Raw genomic sequence first — 19,947 nt, 5'->3', positions numbered from 1 at the left:
CACTAAAATGCCATTCTGAAGCAGGTGACATGCATTGGCCAGCTCTGATGGCTTGAGGCTGATTGTCTGCTGGGCTACAGCCATCACCTTTCCTCGCTAAAAATGAATTATCTGTTTGGCAGCTCCATTTTCCACTTTATTATTCAACTAACTCACAAAATGGTAATTAAATGAAACAATTTAGTAACAAAAAAGAGAAAAGTGAGAAGAGGAGAGGCGATGATTGTGTTAAAGTGCTTTACACACTCACTGGGTGATTTTATTTGGCAGCTAATAAAGCGAACAGAGAAAAACATCATGATTAAAGGGTTGAACAGTGAACACCTGAGCATCTCTGCTATAATCATTAAGATAGAGAGATGGGGGAGGAGAGCTAGACCAGGCAATGCATTGTTCTTGAATGTGCACAGAGGAAAGAGAGAGAAACTAGAAATGCAAAGCACACTCAGATGGGAAGTGGGGGGGGGCATGGGGTAAATATCACAAAAAATGGTCAGAAGCCCATTTTAGGACCGTAATTGCATCATGACGTTATTTTCATGACAGTTAACTCAATCCTCAGTAGCCTTCAGTAATGCAAATAAAGGCATCCCATTCTCATTACTGCAATGCAATAAAAGCCAAATTAAAATTGTAAAGTTATTTTTGTGTGTATACATGGTAGTATTTGTTGCTGTAAGATGATTTTAATTACTGTGTCCAGACAGGATGATTTACATTTACTGTATTAATCCAATACAGTATTGTTCTGTTTCTACAGTATGTAGTTTGTATACTGTGCACAGTGCGTGAATTGCCTGTATTTATAGAATACCAGGATTGCCCATACTGTGTCCCACAAGCTAGTATTTTGTATTCTCTCTTTATGCAGGAACACATTGTCTGTTTCTTGCATTTACTGCAACTGTACTAACCAGGGTTTGTGTATTGTATGTTGTCCTCCTCCAGACTCTGTTCAGGAGAAGCAGCCACCCGTTAGTCCAATGAATAACCGGAAGGAAGACATGGAGATCACGTCGCACTACCGGCAGCTCCTGCGGGAGCTGAACGAGCAGCGGCAGCACGGCATCCTGTGCGACGTGTGTGTGATCGTGGAGGGCAAGATCTTCAAAGCGCACAAGAACGTGTTGCTGGGTAGCAGCCGCTACTTCAAGACACTTTACTGCCAGGTGAAGAAGGGCTCAGAGCAGCAGGCCACCATCACGCACCTGGACATCGTCACAGCCCAGGGCTTCAAGACCATCCTTGACTTCATGTACTCCGCCCACTTGGCACTCACAAGTAAGAATGTGATTGAAGTGATGTCAGCCGCCAGCTACTTACAGATGACCGACATAGTGCAGGCGTGTCACGGCTTCATCAAGGCAGCGCTAGACATCAGCATTCGCTCCGAGCTCACAGACGAACTAGCGGATATCGAGATGGGCAATGTGGTGAGCTCTATGGGAGGCGGGGCTGGGCCCGGTGTGGGCGGAGCCTCTGAAGCACTGGCATCCATGATCTCAGCCCGCAGCTCCTCGCCGTGGTTGGCCAGACGCACCAGCCCGGCAAATTCATCTGGGGACTCGGCCATCGCTAGCTGCCACGAAGGTGGTAGCAACTACGGCAAAGAGGACCAGGAACCCAAAAGCCATGAGAGCCAAGAGGATGCTTGTTTGCAGCCTTTGTGGCCTGCTGATTACCGTTCTGTCCAGGTCAAAGAGGAGCAGGTCTCCCCCTCTAATCTACAAGATGGGGCTGGCCGAGGGGTGCAAGGCACGCCTGGAGAGCAAGGTGGACGAGGAGAGGGGGGCTGGCAACCCCCAGGCTCAGGCCGCAGGAAGAATCGTAAGAACAAGGACACAGTCAGGCACATAACTCAACAGAATGAAGGGGACAGTCGGACGGCATCGCCGCTACCATCCATGCTCTCCAATCCTGGCTGGAGCTACAGCAACCAGGACATTCCAGGTAGGATTACTGTGTTAGTTGGTTTATTGCTTCCTTTAGAGCTGGGATGGGCAGCTTTGGTCCTGGAGGGACTCTGTCCTGCAGAGTTTAGGTTCAACTCTAATCAAACACACCTGAACAAGCCTTCAAGATCACTAGGAAGCTTCAGGCAGGTGTGTTTGATTAGGGTTGGAGCTAAACTCTGCAGGACAGTGGCCCAGGGTCAAAGATGCCCATCCCTGCTTTAAAGTGTCATCATATCGTGTAACTGGGAAACATTTTACAACATCATTGGTCTTGCTGAACCCTGTTGAAAAAACAGCATATGCTGGTCAAGTATGATTTGAAGCATGGTAGCTGGTTTGAGCTGGTCCTTAGTTGGTCCTGTATACATGGGGATGTGCTGGTCCTAAACTGGTCCTAAGCAACCAGCTTCTGCTCATGACCAGCTCATTACCAGCTTATAACCAGCTTAAACCAGCTCATGACCAACTAAGGACCAGTTTAAACCAGCTCATACCAGCTGTCATGCTTTAAATCAGGGGTGCCCACACTCAGTCTTGGAGGGCCAGTGTCCTGCGGAGTTTAGCTCCAACTCCAATTAGACACACCTGAACCTGTTAATCAAGCTTGTCCTAGTTATGCTAGAAACTTCCTGGCAGGTGTGTTGAGGCAAGTTGGAGCTAAACTCTGCAGGACACCGGCCCTCCAGGGCCGAGTTTGGGCACCCCTGCTTTAAAAAACATACCTAACCAGCATATGCTGTTTTTTTCAACAGGGAAGAGACTGAGTGCATACTTCCCTAGTATATAGTACAGGAATGGGCAACTCCTGTCATGGAGGGCCACTGTCCTGCAAAGTTTAGCTCCATCCCTAATTAAGCACTTGTAATCCTAAAGACTTTGGTTAGATATTTCAGCTATGTTCGATTAGGATGGATCTGAACTCTGCAGGATAGTGCCCCCACCCCCAGGACTGGAGTTACCCATCCCTGATATAGTAGGTGAAAAAGTGCATGAGTATCTCCAAATCCTGGTATCCATAAAACAGTAGGCGAAAGGTACCCAGATGACCTACTACTTGCAATGGACACTTTACTATCCCATGAGGCTACATGAGAGGAGTTGTGAATGGCAGTAAAGCGATACAGCTGACGTCGTAGTTGGTGGATGTAGTATATCTGGATTATATTCATAATATATGGAACATTTTATTTTTGGCTTTTTGCCTTTATTATGATAGGACGCTATTATGATGTAGCGTAAGATAGAGGGATGGGATCGGGAAAGGCCCTCAAACCGGGACTCGAACTTGTGATGCCTGTAACGCAATTGTGTTATATGTTGGCACATTGCCCACTAGGTTATCGGCACCAATGTAGACCATACTTTTTAACAGCCACAAAGTTTGTTTCTCATTGTAATACCTACTCAGATTGAATGTGAGCACTGCCTCGTGGATCCCGTGAGAGTCAGATCTTCTGGAATACTTTGCCACCGTGTTTGATTGTATAATTCAAACCTAGATAGAAATAGAACTCTGATGAAGATGAAAATTATTGTTGTAACACAAATAGTATAGCAGCATGACAAACTACAGATTGAGGTGGGGAATTTGGGGTTGAAAAAACTCATTTCCTCATTAACATCGGAAAGACACATGGGACGCGAGGCAGCCTCATCAACCTAAAAACAAAATCGGTGCTAAGGAACAGATCGCGCTAGCAAGCGGGGATGAGGCCCTACCTGTCTCAGATACTGTTGCTTATAGGTATGTAGATCATTAAAAGTGTGGCAGCTCTAATCTCTGGTGAATTCGTGCAGGCCGACTGTGAAATGGGCACACACACACTTTAAGAAAACAGGATAATTGAATTGACCTTGGTGGCGGTATGAGGATTAAATTGTATGTGTGTGTGCGAGTGTGTTGGGATGGGGGGTGCCCTAAGGTCTTCTGAAGTGTGGAGAAGAAGGGATAAAGTGAAGGAGAGAGGGAGGGGAATACGCGGAGATCTGCATCAGCTTAGCGCGAGTTTACCTACTTAACTCTCGAGGCACTCTCTCATCCTCTCTGTTTGCCAGCCCTGCTACCTGCGGCTCCAACAGAAATAACTGCACTCGCTGACCCAACCCCACAGATCAAATATCAAGTGCAAGACTCCACACATCTAAGTACACACGGGCTCACTGTACTGCGTACACACACATGCTCTCAGAAGTCACGCCCGGTCCTTTGTGTGCAACACAAACAGTACACATTTATATTCCTCACGCATTGGCCCCCATAAGCCAAACTAATATGCTAGTCAAGATTTCGAGGTCAATTTAATTACGTTATAAATGGAATCGAAACATTTTCAAATCTAAAATCATCCCTCTTAACCGTGTGTAAATCTCAGTCCGCTAAGGAACCGAGGCCTTGCAGAACGGCAAATTGCTTTGGATGTCATTTGATAATATGGGCCGATGCTCAGTGAAGATGAGAATATTGCTTGGTACACAAAACAGGCTCAGGCTTAGACGAGTCGGATCAGGGTGAGAGAAAGAGGACATGTTGTGAAAACCCTCATGCCCTGCTTTGGGTTTTGGACTCGACTGTAGTTTTCCTACTGAATTGGTGGATTCTTGAGGAGTTGAGGCAGACAGGTTTGCCCAAAACCTATGCAATCACAATGATTATTTATTGTGGTGTATTTTATCACCCACCTGTGAGCATGTTTAAGTCTTATTAACACACCATGAATAGAAGCTTCTGAGCTTTAGTAATTAGTAGGACTCTATAAATGCCCACATAAGTGATTTCTGCTGCTATGCAGTCCGTCTCCATGTTGAGGTCCACTCACCAGGTAGAGTTTTCTCAGATTTGGTTAAAGGGCACAGGAAGTGTCTAGTTGCACGGCTAATGGTTAAGGGTGCCGTTTGCTGACAGCACTAAATGGGATCCCAGGATGCTGATGTCCAAGTTGAATTGTGCACAGACTAATGGTTTTAAGAAGCTTGTAATTGGTGGTTGGCGTGTTTATAGAACTGTATATCTAAATTACCATGCTTCTGGTATGAAGTTCTGGCTAGCAGCAGGATATTTCTCAACCTGCACTTTGTAAAGTGCGTGTGTGTATGTGTGTGTGTGTGTGTGTGTGAGAGAGAGAGAGAGGTTATGGTTTTTAACATGATTAGGCAGCCAAGACCAAAAAGACAGTCAGACGACTGTCTAAAGCTTCTAGCTGTTTCTCTCATCTGCTAAAATATTATCCCAGTCATCTTATTGATACTGTTTTCTGCATGAATGTTGTAAGATAAGAGTGAGATCATGCCAGCTATTCTTTGCACAAGCTATTCTTTTTTGAAGTTTCACTGCGCACTGAGTCTTACTGACCACTGACAAACATGAGGCATCAAGCCATCACAGTTATAGAGAGGGGATGTGAGGTCACACTGGATGTTTAGCAGATGTTTGCAGGTGTTGAAACGGTTTGCAGAAGATGCAGGCGTTATAATAGGCATGTGTCCTGCAGATTCCCAAACTTTGGGGAAACATCACAATAGCACAATCAGTATGTTTTCTGCTAAGTTTAAATGAGATCTACACTTCTACATGTCAGACCAGGATATGCTAGGTGTGAAATTTTTCATTTAGTTTTTCCCAAATGATGTGTTCTCCATTGGAATCGTTCTGGTTTTATTTATTCTAATTTATTTTTAATGAATTTTCCTAGACACTATTCCGGATTTGATCAAGTGTACAGCCATACTTTTGATTTATTCATCCAAATTTTGCCAAATTCCATGACATTCCACATTGAATACTAAATTTTTGTACAATTATATTCCGTTTTCCGCACTGCAAAAATCAGAGGGCCTTACATTTGATAATATTTCAAATAACATTAGATAATTGCTTATAAAGCCTACTAGAAACATATTCAACGCAAGTACACATAGAGAGATGCCAATGTTTAGCCTGCACAGGAACGAGAAGGAGTAGAGTTATCCTCAAATAAGTGTTGCCAGGTTTTCATAACAAAACCCGCCCAATTGCTACTCAAAATTTACCAGTGTTGCCAAGTCTGCGATTTTTCCCTGTTACCGCAGGTTGGTTAAGGAGACCTCACTAATGTCATATTTAGCCCCTGGAATGCAAATTTACTAGGGGAACCCCCAACAAAAAAAAAATGGTATTTTACACCCCACAACACAATTTTTAATGGGGGACCCCCCTCGAAACTGGGCTAGTTTTAAAAAACAATTGGGCGTTTTTTGTTGTGAAAACCTGGCAACCCTGAAATTAACCTAAAACTAGCCCAACTGCATTTCAGGGGGTCCCCGGTAAGTTAAAAGATGTGTCTTTTTGCTGGGGTTCCCCTGGTAAAATTCTCTTTCCAGGAACTAAATATCACGTTATTGTGGACGCTTCAACCTGCGGACATGAGAAACATCCAGCTGCAACAGTGTTAAAGTAGCCCAATTCCCACAGACTTGGCAACACTTTCTCAAATGTTTGTAGCATCAACAGAAAAGGTATTTTATATTAACTTAACATATTAACTTTTTTCCGACAGTAGTTGAGATAAAACTCACCATAGAAGAAGAGCTTCTGCTCATATTTGCGAATAGTGCCCCCTTGTGGCAACGCTGGGAATGAAACATGCTTATATTGTCTTGTGTATTGCTTTCAGAATTAAATGGACAAAACACTCTTAATGCAGTTTATAACTACGGAGTTTTACATATTGGCGAATTGGTGGCTAATCCATATGTAACTTGTATGATTACATAGGTTTGCATATGAATCACATAGTGTAAATTCATACAAAATGTAAAATAGTAACATTTTCTCTCGAGACTACTTTTGCTTTCATATCTTTGTGTAAAGTCTATTTCAACAACCTGACTCTACAGCACAGTGTTTGTGAGAAGGCTGCTTTCTAAGATGCCTGTGTTTGTTTCTTTGTTGTCATATAGAGCTCATCTTTCTTTTCATCATCCTACACTTATTTGTTGTATTAATAGTAGCTATATCAGTTTGTCCACACCCTTCTGTGTACTATGATTTCATTACTCATCGTCAGGAGTGTGTGTACTAGCTCAGCTCTCTTCCTAAAGCCAGACCACACTTTTAAGCGAATGGCCACACTCTTCACTTACAAACAAACCCACAATGTCTGTTATACAGACCTGAGTCACAGCTATTTTTTTATCAGTACTCTTTCTACAGCCTGTGTCTGATGCTAGAGGCTTCTACAGTAGGCATTAGCGTTAGCGTTAGCGTTAGCATTAGCATTAGCATTAGCATTAGCATTAGCATTGACGCTCGCTTTTCAGGTCATAAAATTACCACCAAAGCGTGACATTTCAGAAGGAAATTTACCAGCGCATCTCTGATGTGATGCTGTGGTATCTGTGTGTGAAAAGTGGCTTGTTAATTTGAGTGTTGTTCGTATTTTAGGTTTACTCCCTGATGAAGAGGGGGGTTTCTGTGGTTGTCTGTGGCTGTGAACTTCACGCTGTCATCAGGGGGATTTTTCAGGCTGGTCAGGAAATGGTCACTGATATTTTATTTTAGATTATCTGTTTGTAAGCACAGCTATCGCTTGATCAGACAGAGACTAGGAAAATAAGATCACTTTGGCCTTCCCCTTTCCACAGCATAAGGCGAGACAAAAATCCCACAGATTATTTACACATCCATAAGGGTTTTTTAAAAGCTGTGCTGTTGACGTGTTATTCTGCTTTTGAATTGTAAATCTTTATCAAAAGGGGGAAGTGTGTGTTTTCTTAGGTATCTGTTTGTTTGTGTACAGGATGCATATGTATATGTGACGAGTGAGTGCTTGTATGTGATTTCAGAGTGTGTATGTGAAGAAAGCGCGCACACGCACACAGATGATAGTGAAGTGCTTGACATGTATAAACAGTGTGGAAATATTTAGCAAGTGTTGTGTGTTTAATAGACCAGTCTATGGCGTAACTTTGCACTTGTCTCAGTGAGCGGCTGACATGTTCACAGCAGAGCTCATCTAATCTAATCCTGTTCATCAGAGCAAACACACATACACAGGAACCTCAGCTCCGCCTCAACACATCACATCTGTTTACTCTCCTCTGAGAGTTTAACCTCTGGCCTCTCACCCACTGCTGTACAAACACCCGCTCATTCATGCTTTCATTCACTTGTTCGGTTAGCGCTTTACTAACTCCTACTAATTAATTAATTTATTCAATCACTAATTCATTCATTCATTCAATCACTGGCTTACTCATTAATTTGCTCCCTTATTTATTCATTCACTCACAAATGTATTTATTCACTCACTGACTCATTCACTCATGCCTTATTCATATGTTCAGTTACTGTTCATTCATTCATCTATTCACTGACTCATTCATTCATTTACTAACTTGTTTATTCAGTCATTCACTCATTAAATCATGCATTCAACAATTTATGTATTCACCCGCTGACTTATCCATTCATTCACTGGTTCACTCATTTATTCATTTATTATGATTCATGCACTCATTTATTTATTTTCTCACTGACTCATTCACTCACTCACTCATTCATTCTTTCTGACTCCTTCATTCACTCATTCACTGGCTTACTCAATAATTTTCTCTCTTTTTCGTTCATTCACTCCCTAATTTATTTATTCTCTCACTGACTCATTGACTCATGCCTCATTCATTTGTTTGGTTACTGATTAATTCATTCATCCATTCACTGACTGATTCACTCTGTTCACTGACTTGTCCATTCAGTCATTCACTCATGTATTCATGCACTCACTAATTTATTTAATCTGTGACTCTTTCATTCATTCATTCACTCATTTATTGATTTATGACTCATTCATTGTCATGCACTCACTAATTCCTGCACTCATTTATTTACTTGCCGACTCATTCATTCATTTACTGACTTATTTATTCAGTCATTCACTCACTAATTTATGTACTCACTCGTTTATTCATTTGTTATGACTCATTCATTCAGTCATTCACTCATTTACTAATGCATGCACTCATTAATTTATTTATTCACTGACTCATTAATTCACTGACTCACTCATTCATTCTTCCTGACTCATTCATTCAGTCTTTCACTCACTAATTCATTCACTTACTCACTCACTCACTCATTAATTCACTGACTCATTCATTCTTCCTGACTCATTCATTCACTCACTCACTGGCTTACTCATTAATTTGCTCCCTTATTCATTTATTCACTCACTAATTTATTTATTCACTCATTGGCTTATTCACTCATGCCTCATTCAGTTGTTCAGTTACTGATTCATTCATTCACTCATTCATTCACTGACTTGTTCATTCAGTCATTCACTCACTAATTCATGCACTAATTAATTTATTTACTTGCTGACTCATTCATTCTGACTCATTCATTTAGTCTTTCACTCACTCATTTATTTATTCACTCACTGACTCATTCATTCATTTACTGATTCACTCATTTATTCATTTAGTATGACTCATTCATTCAGTCATTCACTCATTCACTAATGCATGCACTCATTATTTTATTTGCTCACTGACTCATTCATTCACTGACTCACTCATTCATTGTTCCTGACTCATTCATTCACTCACTCACTGGCGTACTCATTAATTTGGTCCCTTATTTTTTCATTTACTCACAAATTATTCACTCATTGACTCATGCCTTATTCATTTGTTCAGTTACTGATTAATTCATTCATCCTTTCACTGACTTGTTCATTCATTCATTTATTCACTAATTCATGCACTCATTAATTTATTTGTTTACTTGCTGACTCCACTGATTCATTCATTCATTCACTGACTCGCTCATTCATTCATTCAGACTCGTTCAGTTTTTTACTCACTAATTTCTGTATTCATTCACTGAAATATTCATTCAATCTTTGGTTTACCCATTGATTTGCTCCATCACTCATTCATTCATTCATTCATTCACTAAATGACTCACTTATTCCTTCCTTCCTTTTCATCCGTCCTTCATTTATTCACTTAAATTCATTCTCAATTACTCTCACTCACTTGTTCATTCATTCATTTATTCACCCTTCATTCATCATACTCACTCTTTCATTTACTTAATCTTTTGTTTGTTCATTCATTTATTCATTCATTCATTCACAGACTCATTCAAGTCACTCACTCAGTCTTTCATTCATTAATTATTCACATAATGTCCTTCGACAGTGTCGTCGTTCTTCTTCTCAGCCCTGTGTCTTTCCAAGCTCATCAGCTCTATCTCTCTGTTTTTACACTCGCTCTCACTTCTCTCTCTCTGGGTCTCTATAGTCAAAAGGTGTGCGCTTGAAATAATGAGAGTGAGGCCCCTTTAACCCCCATCCTCTTACCACTCTCCCCATAGTATTTACACCTCATTAAACCTGAAATAGCTTTAATATTTAAAACATCGTGAACAGATCTCAACCCTCCCACCCTGAACACCTCTGGATTTTTCCCCTCCCCTCGCCGCTTTCTCCCAGTTTAATAATCTACTTTCATATTTCCTTCGTCTCCATTAAAACCAAAATAGATTTCATATTTCACTAGTTGAACTTTTACTTTCTCCTTCTAGCTCTCGGTCCCTGATCCGTTCCGTTTTCCTCCCTCTCTGTCCCTCATCCGACGTGCCTCCCTATTTTCTTTTGATTGAGACTCACCATCCCACCAGATGACCTTCACAGTTCTCTTCTCTCTCTTTCTTTCTCTTGTTTCTCTGTTGCTTTCTATCTCCCTCTGTCTCCCCCATGGCATTCTGGGTTGCCCCTCAATGTAGCTGAATGCTTGTTTGTTCTGGGGTAAGGCGTCATGTCGGTCTGTCAGACAGAGTTCTTGTGTTCCGCCTCGCTCTATGCAATTCTCTCGCCTCTCTCTTCAGTCTCCCTCTGTCCCTTTTCCTTACAAGAACAAGTCTCTTCAACTACAATAAAACGTGAACCAGGCCACATAATTAGGTATTAATTGGTCATTATATAGAATCTTTAAAGTTTAGCTTGTTTGCTTGTTTTTTGTGCTTTAATTTGAACACCCGTGAAAATAGTTGCAAAAATAAGGTTTACCATCTATACACTGTAAAAAAAAAAAAAAAAACATAATTTGTTGAGTCAACTTAAAATAATTTGTTACCCTGCTGCCTTAAAATTTTAAGTTCAGTCAACTCAAATAAATTTAGTCAACTTGACTAAACTAAAAATTTAGGTTGTTAAACTTAAAAGCTGGGTTTGTTGTCCAGCTGCCTTAAGGAGAAGTCCACTTCCAAAACAACAATTTATAAATAATTTACTCACCCCCTTGTCATCCAAGATGTTAATGTCTTTCTGTCTTCAGTCATAATGAAATTATGGTTTTTGAGGAAAACATTTCAGAATTTTTCTCCATATAATGGACTTCAATTGTGCCCCCGATTTTGAACTTCCAAAATGTAGTTTAAATGCAGCTTCAAAGGGCTCTAAACGATCCCAGCCGAGGAAGAAGGGTCTTATCTAGTGAATTGATCGCTCATTTTTTTTCAAAAAATAAAAATTTGTATACTTTTTAAACACAAAAGCTCGCGGGTCCACGGGTCGTTCTTGAACGATTAGTTTATTTTGAACGAATCGTTCATTTTGAACGAATCTTTAATGTGAATTGCGAAGAATGAGTCGTCTTGAGGAGTGATTTGTTCAGTCGCGCATGCGCAACATCCTGTTAGGTTCTGTGCTGGAATTAGTTCACCTGTTTCGAGTCTTCAGGTTTTTTTGAGTTGTTTGTTCATCTTATGGGGCTGTCACGTTACGCTGATTTTGCTAAAATGAACTGAATGACTCTAAAAAAGATTTGTTCATTTTGCTAAACGAGACTCAAAGGTCCGAGTCGGTAAAATGATCCGAACTTCCCATCACTACTGCAAATCACATCTGAGTTCATCGTCTGTGTACTCCGGCTAAAAAAAAAAAGAGAGTATGGCGAAAAACTCCATCTTATTTTCTCCTACAACTTCAGAATTGTCCGACACGTTGTACTTTTTTGTTTGTAAACAGCGTTTGACTTACTTGCACTTTCTTAGTCTTTGCGCGTTCGCTTTGTAAACACTGGGTCACTTTGGTTCGCTTTGTAAACACCGCCTACGTTCGGCGTGACCTTTCGACATGATTCAATAGTACGTCGTGAACGTGCATCCCAGAGCCTGTGCTACACGAGCTTTTGTGCTTAAAAAGTATACAAATTTTTATTTTTCGAAAAAAATGACCGATCGTTTCACTAGGTAAGACCCTTCTTCCTCGGCTGGGATCGTTTAGAGCCCTTTGAAGCTGCATTTAAACTACATTTCGTAAGTTCAAAATGGGGGGCACAATTGAAGTCCATTACATGAAGAAAAATCCTGAAATGTTTTCCTCAAAAAACATAATTTCTTTACGACTGAAGACAGAAAGACATGAACATCTTGGATGACAAGGGGGTGAGTACATTATTTGTAAATTGTTGTTCTGGAAGTGGACTTCTCCTTTAAAATTTTAAGTTGTGACTTAGTACAACTTAACATTTCAAGTTGACTAAACTTCTTTGAGTCGACTGCCTTTAAAAACTTAAAATTTTAAAGGCAGCCAGGTAACTAATTAATTTAATTTGACTCAACAAATTGTTTTTTTACAGTGTGCATGAGCCTGAAAAATATAGTTTTTTAGCCTGATTTGAACTGAATTAGGCAACATTCTTTGTGGTCAGATTTTATTGATTTGATAAAAGCAGTTTAAAAATGAGCTTGGCAAACAGTTTTTGAGTCTTTCCTCATTCGTGTAGTACTTGCAGCTTTTGGAAATAGCTGCCCCAGGGACTTACCAAGATGGCCGCCAAGTCAGCTGATTTTCTTGACTCTGAAAGGGAATATTTTAGGTTTTTCATCCTAATATGAGTTCACCACAGTCAGTAATCTCTACATTTTTAGACAGTAATCACTAGAAGTGCTATGAGTGTATAGCAGGAAGCTCTCTTCCTATATTCTGTGCTGTTGGTCAGTTTATAATTGATCTAACCTTTATTTTTTGTCCTATTTTTGTTCTTCAGGTTTCAGATTCACTAACTGCTTTTAAGTCTCTTCCCACTGTCCTTGTCTGTCTTTCGATCTCTTTGCTTGGAAATGACATGTCTGTCACTCCTCCACTCCTCCCACCTGTTTGTCTCACTGTCTCTTTGAAAGTGAACACTCTTGACTTTATCATGGACAGAAAAATCCAGACTTCCTCATGGTGGAGTTCCCTCCTGCCTCAGCGCTCTGGTCTCTGAGTACCCGACCCCTCCCAGAATCCTTTACACATGCACTATATATAGACACTTTGGCCTCTAAAACCAAGAGGTGCCTCGAGCCAGGACGCACCACGGTGTCTCGGCTTTGGCCAGCGAAGATGACGATGATAGCAATGTCATTTTCCAAAACGTAAGCACCCCCTGCCCTTGGAGCAGAATGCCCAAACTACTCAGCAGAGATGGAGGGATGAAAGAAAGTTCCAGTTTAAATAGCAGATCATCCCCTTCCAACACTTGTGTTGTATCAGTAACAATTGTGGCCCACTGCCCATCTCTGCCATCTGGGCTTCTCCCCAGTCCCATGGGGCAACACTGAAAAAATGCCCTGCCAGCAAAATTACTTTGACTCTGTAACAAAAGTTTACATATGACACAGGCTTGCACGTTTACTTTTCTGGACTATTTTGAGGGACTATTTGATTGATATACAAAGTAGAATTGGATCTGGTGGATCCTTACATTAACCTGTTTGAGGGAAGTTCATGCTCAACTGACTTACTGCAAAGTAATAGATGTCTTGAGACGAACACAATGAGATAAGCCACTTAGTATCATAGTGGGCTGTTTAATGGAGGATAATCCCATTAATCACAATGCATAGGGTGGGGGGAATACGCTTCACTCTCGTCGCTCACCATCAGAATCAAAGCTGATCTCCGGATGCAGTGGGGGCTACGGGGATTGTCCTGCTTTTATTCAAAAGTTCTTTTTGTGTTTCTTACCTTTTTAATGGAGAGGGCCTGTCCGCACTTGTGACAGATGCTGAAGCATACTTAGAAAGCTTAAAGCAGTTGACAGAATGCTTTAAAATCAGATTTGAGTGTGTGGAAAGAGCTGGAGTTGGCTCAGTTTTAAACGGAGTAGGAATATGGCAAGTTTAATTTCAGAAAGCACAACTAGAGGGCCCGTGGATTTCCAGATGGAATCACAGAATCCAGTCATAAAAATGGAATATACTGTATAACATGGAATGTCAATTTGCCAAATTTGGATGAATAAATCAAAAGTAGGTCACTTCATTAGCATTTTACTGTTTCTTTTGAGAAAAATTATTGTCATATCATATACAAACAGAAGGTCTTCACAGCAACCCATCAAAATAAAAGTTCAGTTTAACTTAACAAAACTATGACAGAAATATGTAACATAATGTAATTATACTACTACTACTACTAATAAAATTGTTAAACATTATTTCTAAGGAGTATTTACCAGAAAAATGATTTATTTAAATTTATTTACCAGAAAAATGTAAATGCACAACACAGTATTTCTGAAAAAAAAGGGAAAACATTTTTTTTCTAAAATCAATTATTTAGAGATGCTTTTAATTACTCAGATTTAATGAAACCATTAAAATGGAACACAGAATTCTGTAAATATATATATATATATATATATATATATACACATTATACATTATATATATATATATATATATAAAACTACATTTGAGAAACAATAATGCTTTTTGATTAATAAAAAAACTGAATTTGGGAACAAAAATGTATTTCATAGGGCCTTAAAATTAAATTTTTGTTAAAATGTAAATAAACTGCTGTTAAATTGTTTACGTTTCATGATTTTAATTATTAGACTTGCTTTTTGATTAATAAAATTTAATTGAACTATTCAAACATAGTCTAGAAAAATTAAAATGAAAAAAAAAAAAAAAAAAAAAAAAAAAAAAACGGAATCCAGAAAAATTAAAATGGGAAAAAACAAAAAAAACAAATTTCATAAGGCCTTAAAAAATATTTTTGTTAGACTTTTAATAAATTGTGGTTAAACTGCATAAGTTTCATGATTTCAATTAATTAGACTTGCTGATTTGGTCAATTTATGTCGTCCAATTGCATTACAGCAGAGGTGTCCAAAACTGATTCTGGAGGGACACTTTCCAGGAGTTTCACTCCAGCATTAATTAAACACTCCTGAACCAGCTAATACAGGTCTTCAGGATCACTAAAAAACTTTCAGGCAGGTATGATGGGGCTAATCTCTGCAGGAAAGTGGCCTTCCAGGAGCAGGACTGGACGCCCCTCATTTCAGAAGCTTTTCTTAACCAACCCAAACATCTCACATCATGTTTCTCTAATAACAAGTTGAGTTTCTTTTAATAAAGGGACATCCAAAATGTGTCCTGTTGAGGAGTCTCCAGAAACAGAGTTGGAAACCACTGCTCTATGTCTTTGACATGCACTTTCCCATTAATGTCCAATGCTCCTGGAGGGCCAATTGAGGTCTTAAGGATCAGTACAGGACATTGGCCCTCCAGGAACAGAATTGGGCACCCCAATCAGTAGACTTGCAGCGGTCTGTGATAACTCTAGCCATAAAAACTGATCACTGAGAGACACAGGGAAAGCGTTCTGGGACATGATTATGGACCTGACAGGATATATCTCTGTTTGTCCAGTGTTTAGACACTCTGAGTAAGTCTTTGATTGTATACAGGTCCTTCAGATCTCCTTACTGTTTGTCTTGTTGTGACTGTGCACTAGCTCTGTGCAGACTGCTCTGGACGGAGAGGGTAATAGGTACATGTGTGTGTGTTAGAGAGTGTGTAAAGGGGTTAGAACACCACCAAACCGTCAAACTTCCCCATTCAGGGCAGGACAACGCCCTGCTGTTTGTTTTCTTCTGCTGTATTTTACTCCGCGGCTTTTTCTTCCTCTTCTGGTTTTACGGGGGGTTTCTGTTCTTTATAGACAAACCCCCACCCTCTTCTGCTCTCTACCCTCCAGTCAGACCGGTTTGAGCATAGAAAGTGAGAGAGAGAGAGAGGGGAGAGAAGAGGAAGAAGTGAGCTGTTTGGACAAACGGACGCCCCGGGCAGGATGTGGAGGTTCGCTGCCCTCTGGGTGTGTCGGATTGGCCCTGCTACACACACACACAACCGGCGTGGGAGGGCAAAATCTCCCTTCCTCACACACACACACACTCTCATTCTTCAACCCCACACCCTCTCCAACTCCTCTCGATCCTCCACCCATTGTCCTCCCCTCGCCTCCTCCCTGTGGCTGCACCCTGCTCTCCCTCGCTCCTAAATAAGGAGAGGTTTAGGGGAGAGGGCGTTAAAGGTGCAAGGGGAAATTCCTGTGTGTGTGTGTGTGTGTGTGTGTGATAGAGCGAGAAAGTGGGCAATGGCTGATACATGAACTGTAGCTACAACTGCATTTGCACAAAAGATGATGCCACTGGTGTATGTTGCAAGATGTGTTATATGCACATCATATGTGCTGTAAAAACAGGTGTGATTATGCAGCAGTGAAGTATGTGTGAGAGGGAATAACTATATTTAGTCATACAAATTTGTCTCTAGAATCTAAATAAATGGGTGTGCTTTGAAGTTCACATCCAGAATAAAAATTTCCTGATAATTTACTCATCCCCACTGTCATCCAAGATGTTCATGTCTGTCTTTCTTCAGTTGCAACAACATTAAGTTTTCTGAGGAAAACATTCCAGGATGTTTCTTCATATAGTGGACTTCAATGCGGAACGACGGGTTGAAGGTCCAAATTTCAGTTTCCATTCAGCTTCAAAGGGCTCTACACGATCCCAGCAAATGAATAAGCGTCTTATCTAGCAAAACAATCTGTCTTTTTTTTTTAATGCTCGTCTTGCACTAGCTCTGCGATGCGCAAGCACATCTTTATACATTGCGTAATCACGTTGGAAAGGTCACTTGTGGTTATTTCTTCATCCGTGTAGTTCGGTTAAAAAAAGGTAGCGTAGGGTGAAAAACTCATCTCATTGTCTCCTCCAACTTCAAACTCATCCATCATTGATGTTTTATCTTGTTTTGCAAAGGCCGTTTGACTTTCTTTGCACATTCACTTTGGGTCGGTACTTCGGCCTACGTCATGTACATCAAACAAAAAAAAAAAATCCCTTAGGAGAATTAGGATTTGGGTTTGTTTGTACAATTTTGGGTTTGAAGAGTTCATACAAAAAAAAACATAAAAACATAAACAAAAAAATATTATTTTCAACTTTTGTACCATTTTCTACCATTTTAAATGTAATGACTGCATGAAATGCATTTTATGAATGCAGTGTAATAATCACGTAAAAAATAATAACATATACCTCATGGTGTTTATAATAAATTATAAATAAAGAGCCAAACAAAAAATGAGGGCATTGTCTTAATGGTATTTTTTGGAAACAGAAAGGATCTTTCTTAAAGGATCTTTAAATATTTTTAAATTCTAAATTGAATAATTTTAAATTTTAAATTCTAAAATACACTGCCTTTCAATCAGAGATTTTTACTGTTTTTTTTTGTTTTGTTTTTTTTTAAAGAATTCTATTATGCTAATCAGGGCTGCATTTACTTGATCAAAAATATAGACAAAAACTGTAATATTGTGAAATATGATTACAGTTTAAAATAATGGTTTTCTATTTTAAAATATAATTAATTTCTGTGATGGAAAGCTGAATTTTGATCAGCCATTAATCCAGTCTTCAGTATCACATGATCCTTCAAAAATCATTCTGAATGCTGATTTATTACTTTTATTATCAATGTTGGCAACAGTTGTGCTGCTTAATATTTTTTTGGAACCTGTAATTTTTTTTTTCTTTTAATAGAAATATTAACAGATCTGTAGTCATCACAGTTTGCTTTATATAAACACAGCTGAAGTCCACATTATGTCCTCATGTAGATATTTAGGTAAATGTGCGCGCGTGTGTGTGCATTTGTGAAGGGAGTGTTAGTATTAATGCATGGAGGATACAAATCTCTTGCATGTCCCCAATTGTGCCCCATCAATTGAGTGTGTCACTTCTGTTTTCGTTCAAATAATGGACTGAAGCAACTGTGTGTGTATGTGTGTATGTGTGTGTGATGGTATGCCCTTGAAGAGATGCAGTATCTTTGGGCGTGAGCTTCACACCATCAGAAGCATTCCCTGGCTTCTGTTTCATACCCACTAGTACACACACACACACACATTCAAACTCAGGCTCCCAGTAAAAGCAGCATTGTGGTTTCTTTGTGAATACTCTTGTTCCGAAGTGGATTTTTTGGACCAGCTCACTCTGTGACAGCGGTGTGAAGTTAAAGGCTCCTTTTTTGGAGGAAATGGCAGGAAGCCGGCAGATTGCCCCCCCACCTTTCTCTCTCAGAGGTATTGTGTGAGGTGAGAGAGAGTGAGAGAGGTGTCACCGTCCTTCCCCTGAGGCGATCAGTATGGAGGGTCTGGGCTCATCACCAGCTCGACTCCAAACAATCAGGACCTCACGGCAGGAGCTGCGCACACACAAACACACCCCTCTCCACCGAAACGGTGCTGGAGCCAGGCTGGGGGAGCTGAGGACCACTCTCAGAAGCAGCTTATCTGTCCAGTGACGTAACTGAGTATGTTACTCAATTGCAGTCTTTTTAACAAGTTACAGTTATTCACGGAGAAAAATTCATGGAGGAACATTACGTGAGTTGGGCTTCAGCTCAGATTTTTAGTGCGGATGAATATGATTGTGATCATTTTATATAAGCGAATGTCACTAATGACATCAAAACAATATTAAAAATAAAAAGTGAAATATCCACAAAGAACAAGGAACGTATAACAGTTGAAGTCAAAAGTGTACATACTCCTTGCAGAATGTGCAAAATGTTAATTATTTTACCAAAATAACAGGGATCATACAAAATGCATGTTACTGTTTATTTAGTACTGACCTGAATAAGATATTTCACATAAAAGATGTTTACATATAGTGCACATGAGAAAATAATAGACAATGCAGCAAAAGAGCTGGGGGGGTGAAAACTTTTGGAATTTTAAGATTAGGATCAATTCAACTTATTGGGAAACATGTAAGCATCTTTTGTAGCTTCCGAAGGGCAGTACTAAATAAAAAAAGATATTTAGGGAAAATAAGAAAATGTACACATCTTCATTCTGTTCAAAAGTTTTCACCCCCTAGTTCTTAATGCATTGTGTTTCCTTCTGGAGCATCAGTGAGTGTTATAGTTGCATATGAGTCTCTCAGTTGTTCTCAGTGTGAAATGATGGATCTCAAAAACATACAGTCATTGTTGGAAAGGGTTCAAATACACAAAAATGCTGAAAAACCAAAGAATTTGTGGGACCCGAAAGATTGTTCTGATGAACAGCAGGCAGTTTAACTGTTCAGGACAAACAAGGGACTCTCTAACAACTATCACTAAACAAAAGAAACACAGCTGTGGATCATTCAGGTAACAATGCAGTATTAAGAACCAAGTGTATGTTAACTTTTGAACAGGGTCATTTTTATAAATTCAACTATTATTTCCTCTTGTGGACTATATGTAAATGTCTTGCATTTTGTATGATCTCTCTTATTTTGGTAAAACAAGTAACATTTTGCAGATTCTGCAAGGTGTATGTAAACTTTTGACTTCAATTGTGCATAGGCTATAATATCCAGACCTTCTCTGTTATTAACAGACATGACATACTGTAGTCATGCAAAGACGAATGACATGAAACAAATTATAAATCATTACAATAAGCTTACTGTTTTGAGTCAGTAAAAGGCATGGGGACAGCTTTCAACACTTATTTTTCACAGTACTTGCTCAATAATTGTTTTTGTTTAGATTTTTAGTCAAAAAACATCTGTTTTGCAGCTTTAATTTGATTTCATTCTTCATGCCATGAGAAACTGGCTTTGATTTAACAGTCATACTTTTTTAATTCACAGCAATCAACTC

At 39.7% G+C, this 19,947-nt stretch overlaps 1 protein-coding gene across 5 annotated transcripts in view; it reads left to right on the top strand.

Annotated features, from left to right (window-relative positions):
• zbtb46 (zinc finger and BTB domain containing 46) overlaps nt 1-19,947 on the top strand; it is a 97,155-nt gene that overhangs the window by 32,178 nt on the left and 45,030 nt on the right. For all 5 annotated transcript variants that reach the window (XM_051096003.1, XM_051096000.1, XM_051096001.1 and 2 more), the window contains one exon: nt 949-1,950. In XM_051096003.1, coding sequence (XP_050951960.1) covers nt 984-1,950 — 967 coding nt within the window. In that variant the 5' untranslated portion in view covers nt 949-983. The remainder of the gene's footprint in view (nt 1-948; nt 1,951-19,947) is intronic.

This window comes from Labeo rohita, chromosome 23, assembly GCF_022985175.1.
Source record: "Labeo rohita strain BAU-BD-2019 chromosome 23, IGBB_LRoh.1.0, whole genome shotgun sequence".
Lineage (NCBI taxonomy): Eukaryota > Metazoa > Chordata > Actinopteri > Cypriniformes > Cyprinidae > Labeo > Labeo rohita.
This window is presented reverse-complemented; position numbering and strand designations above follow the sequence as displayed.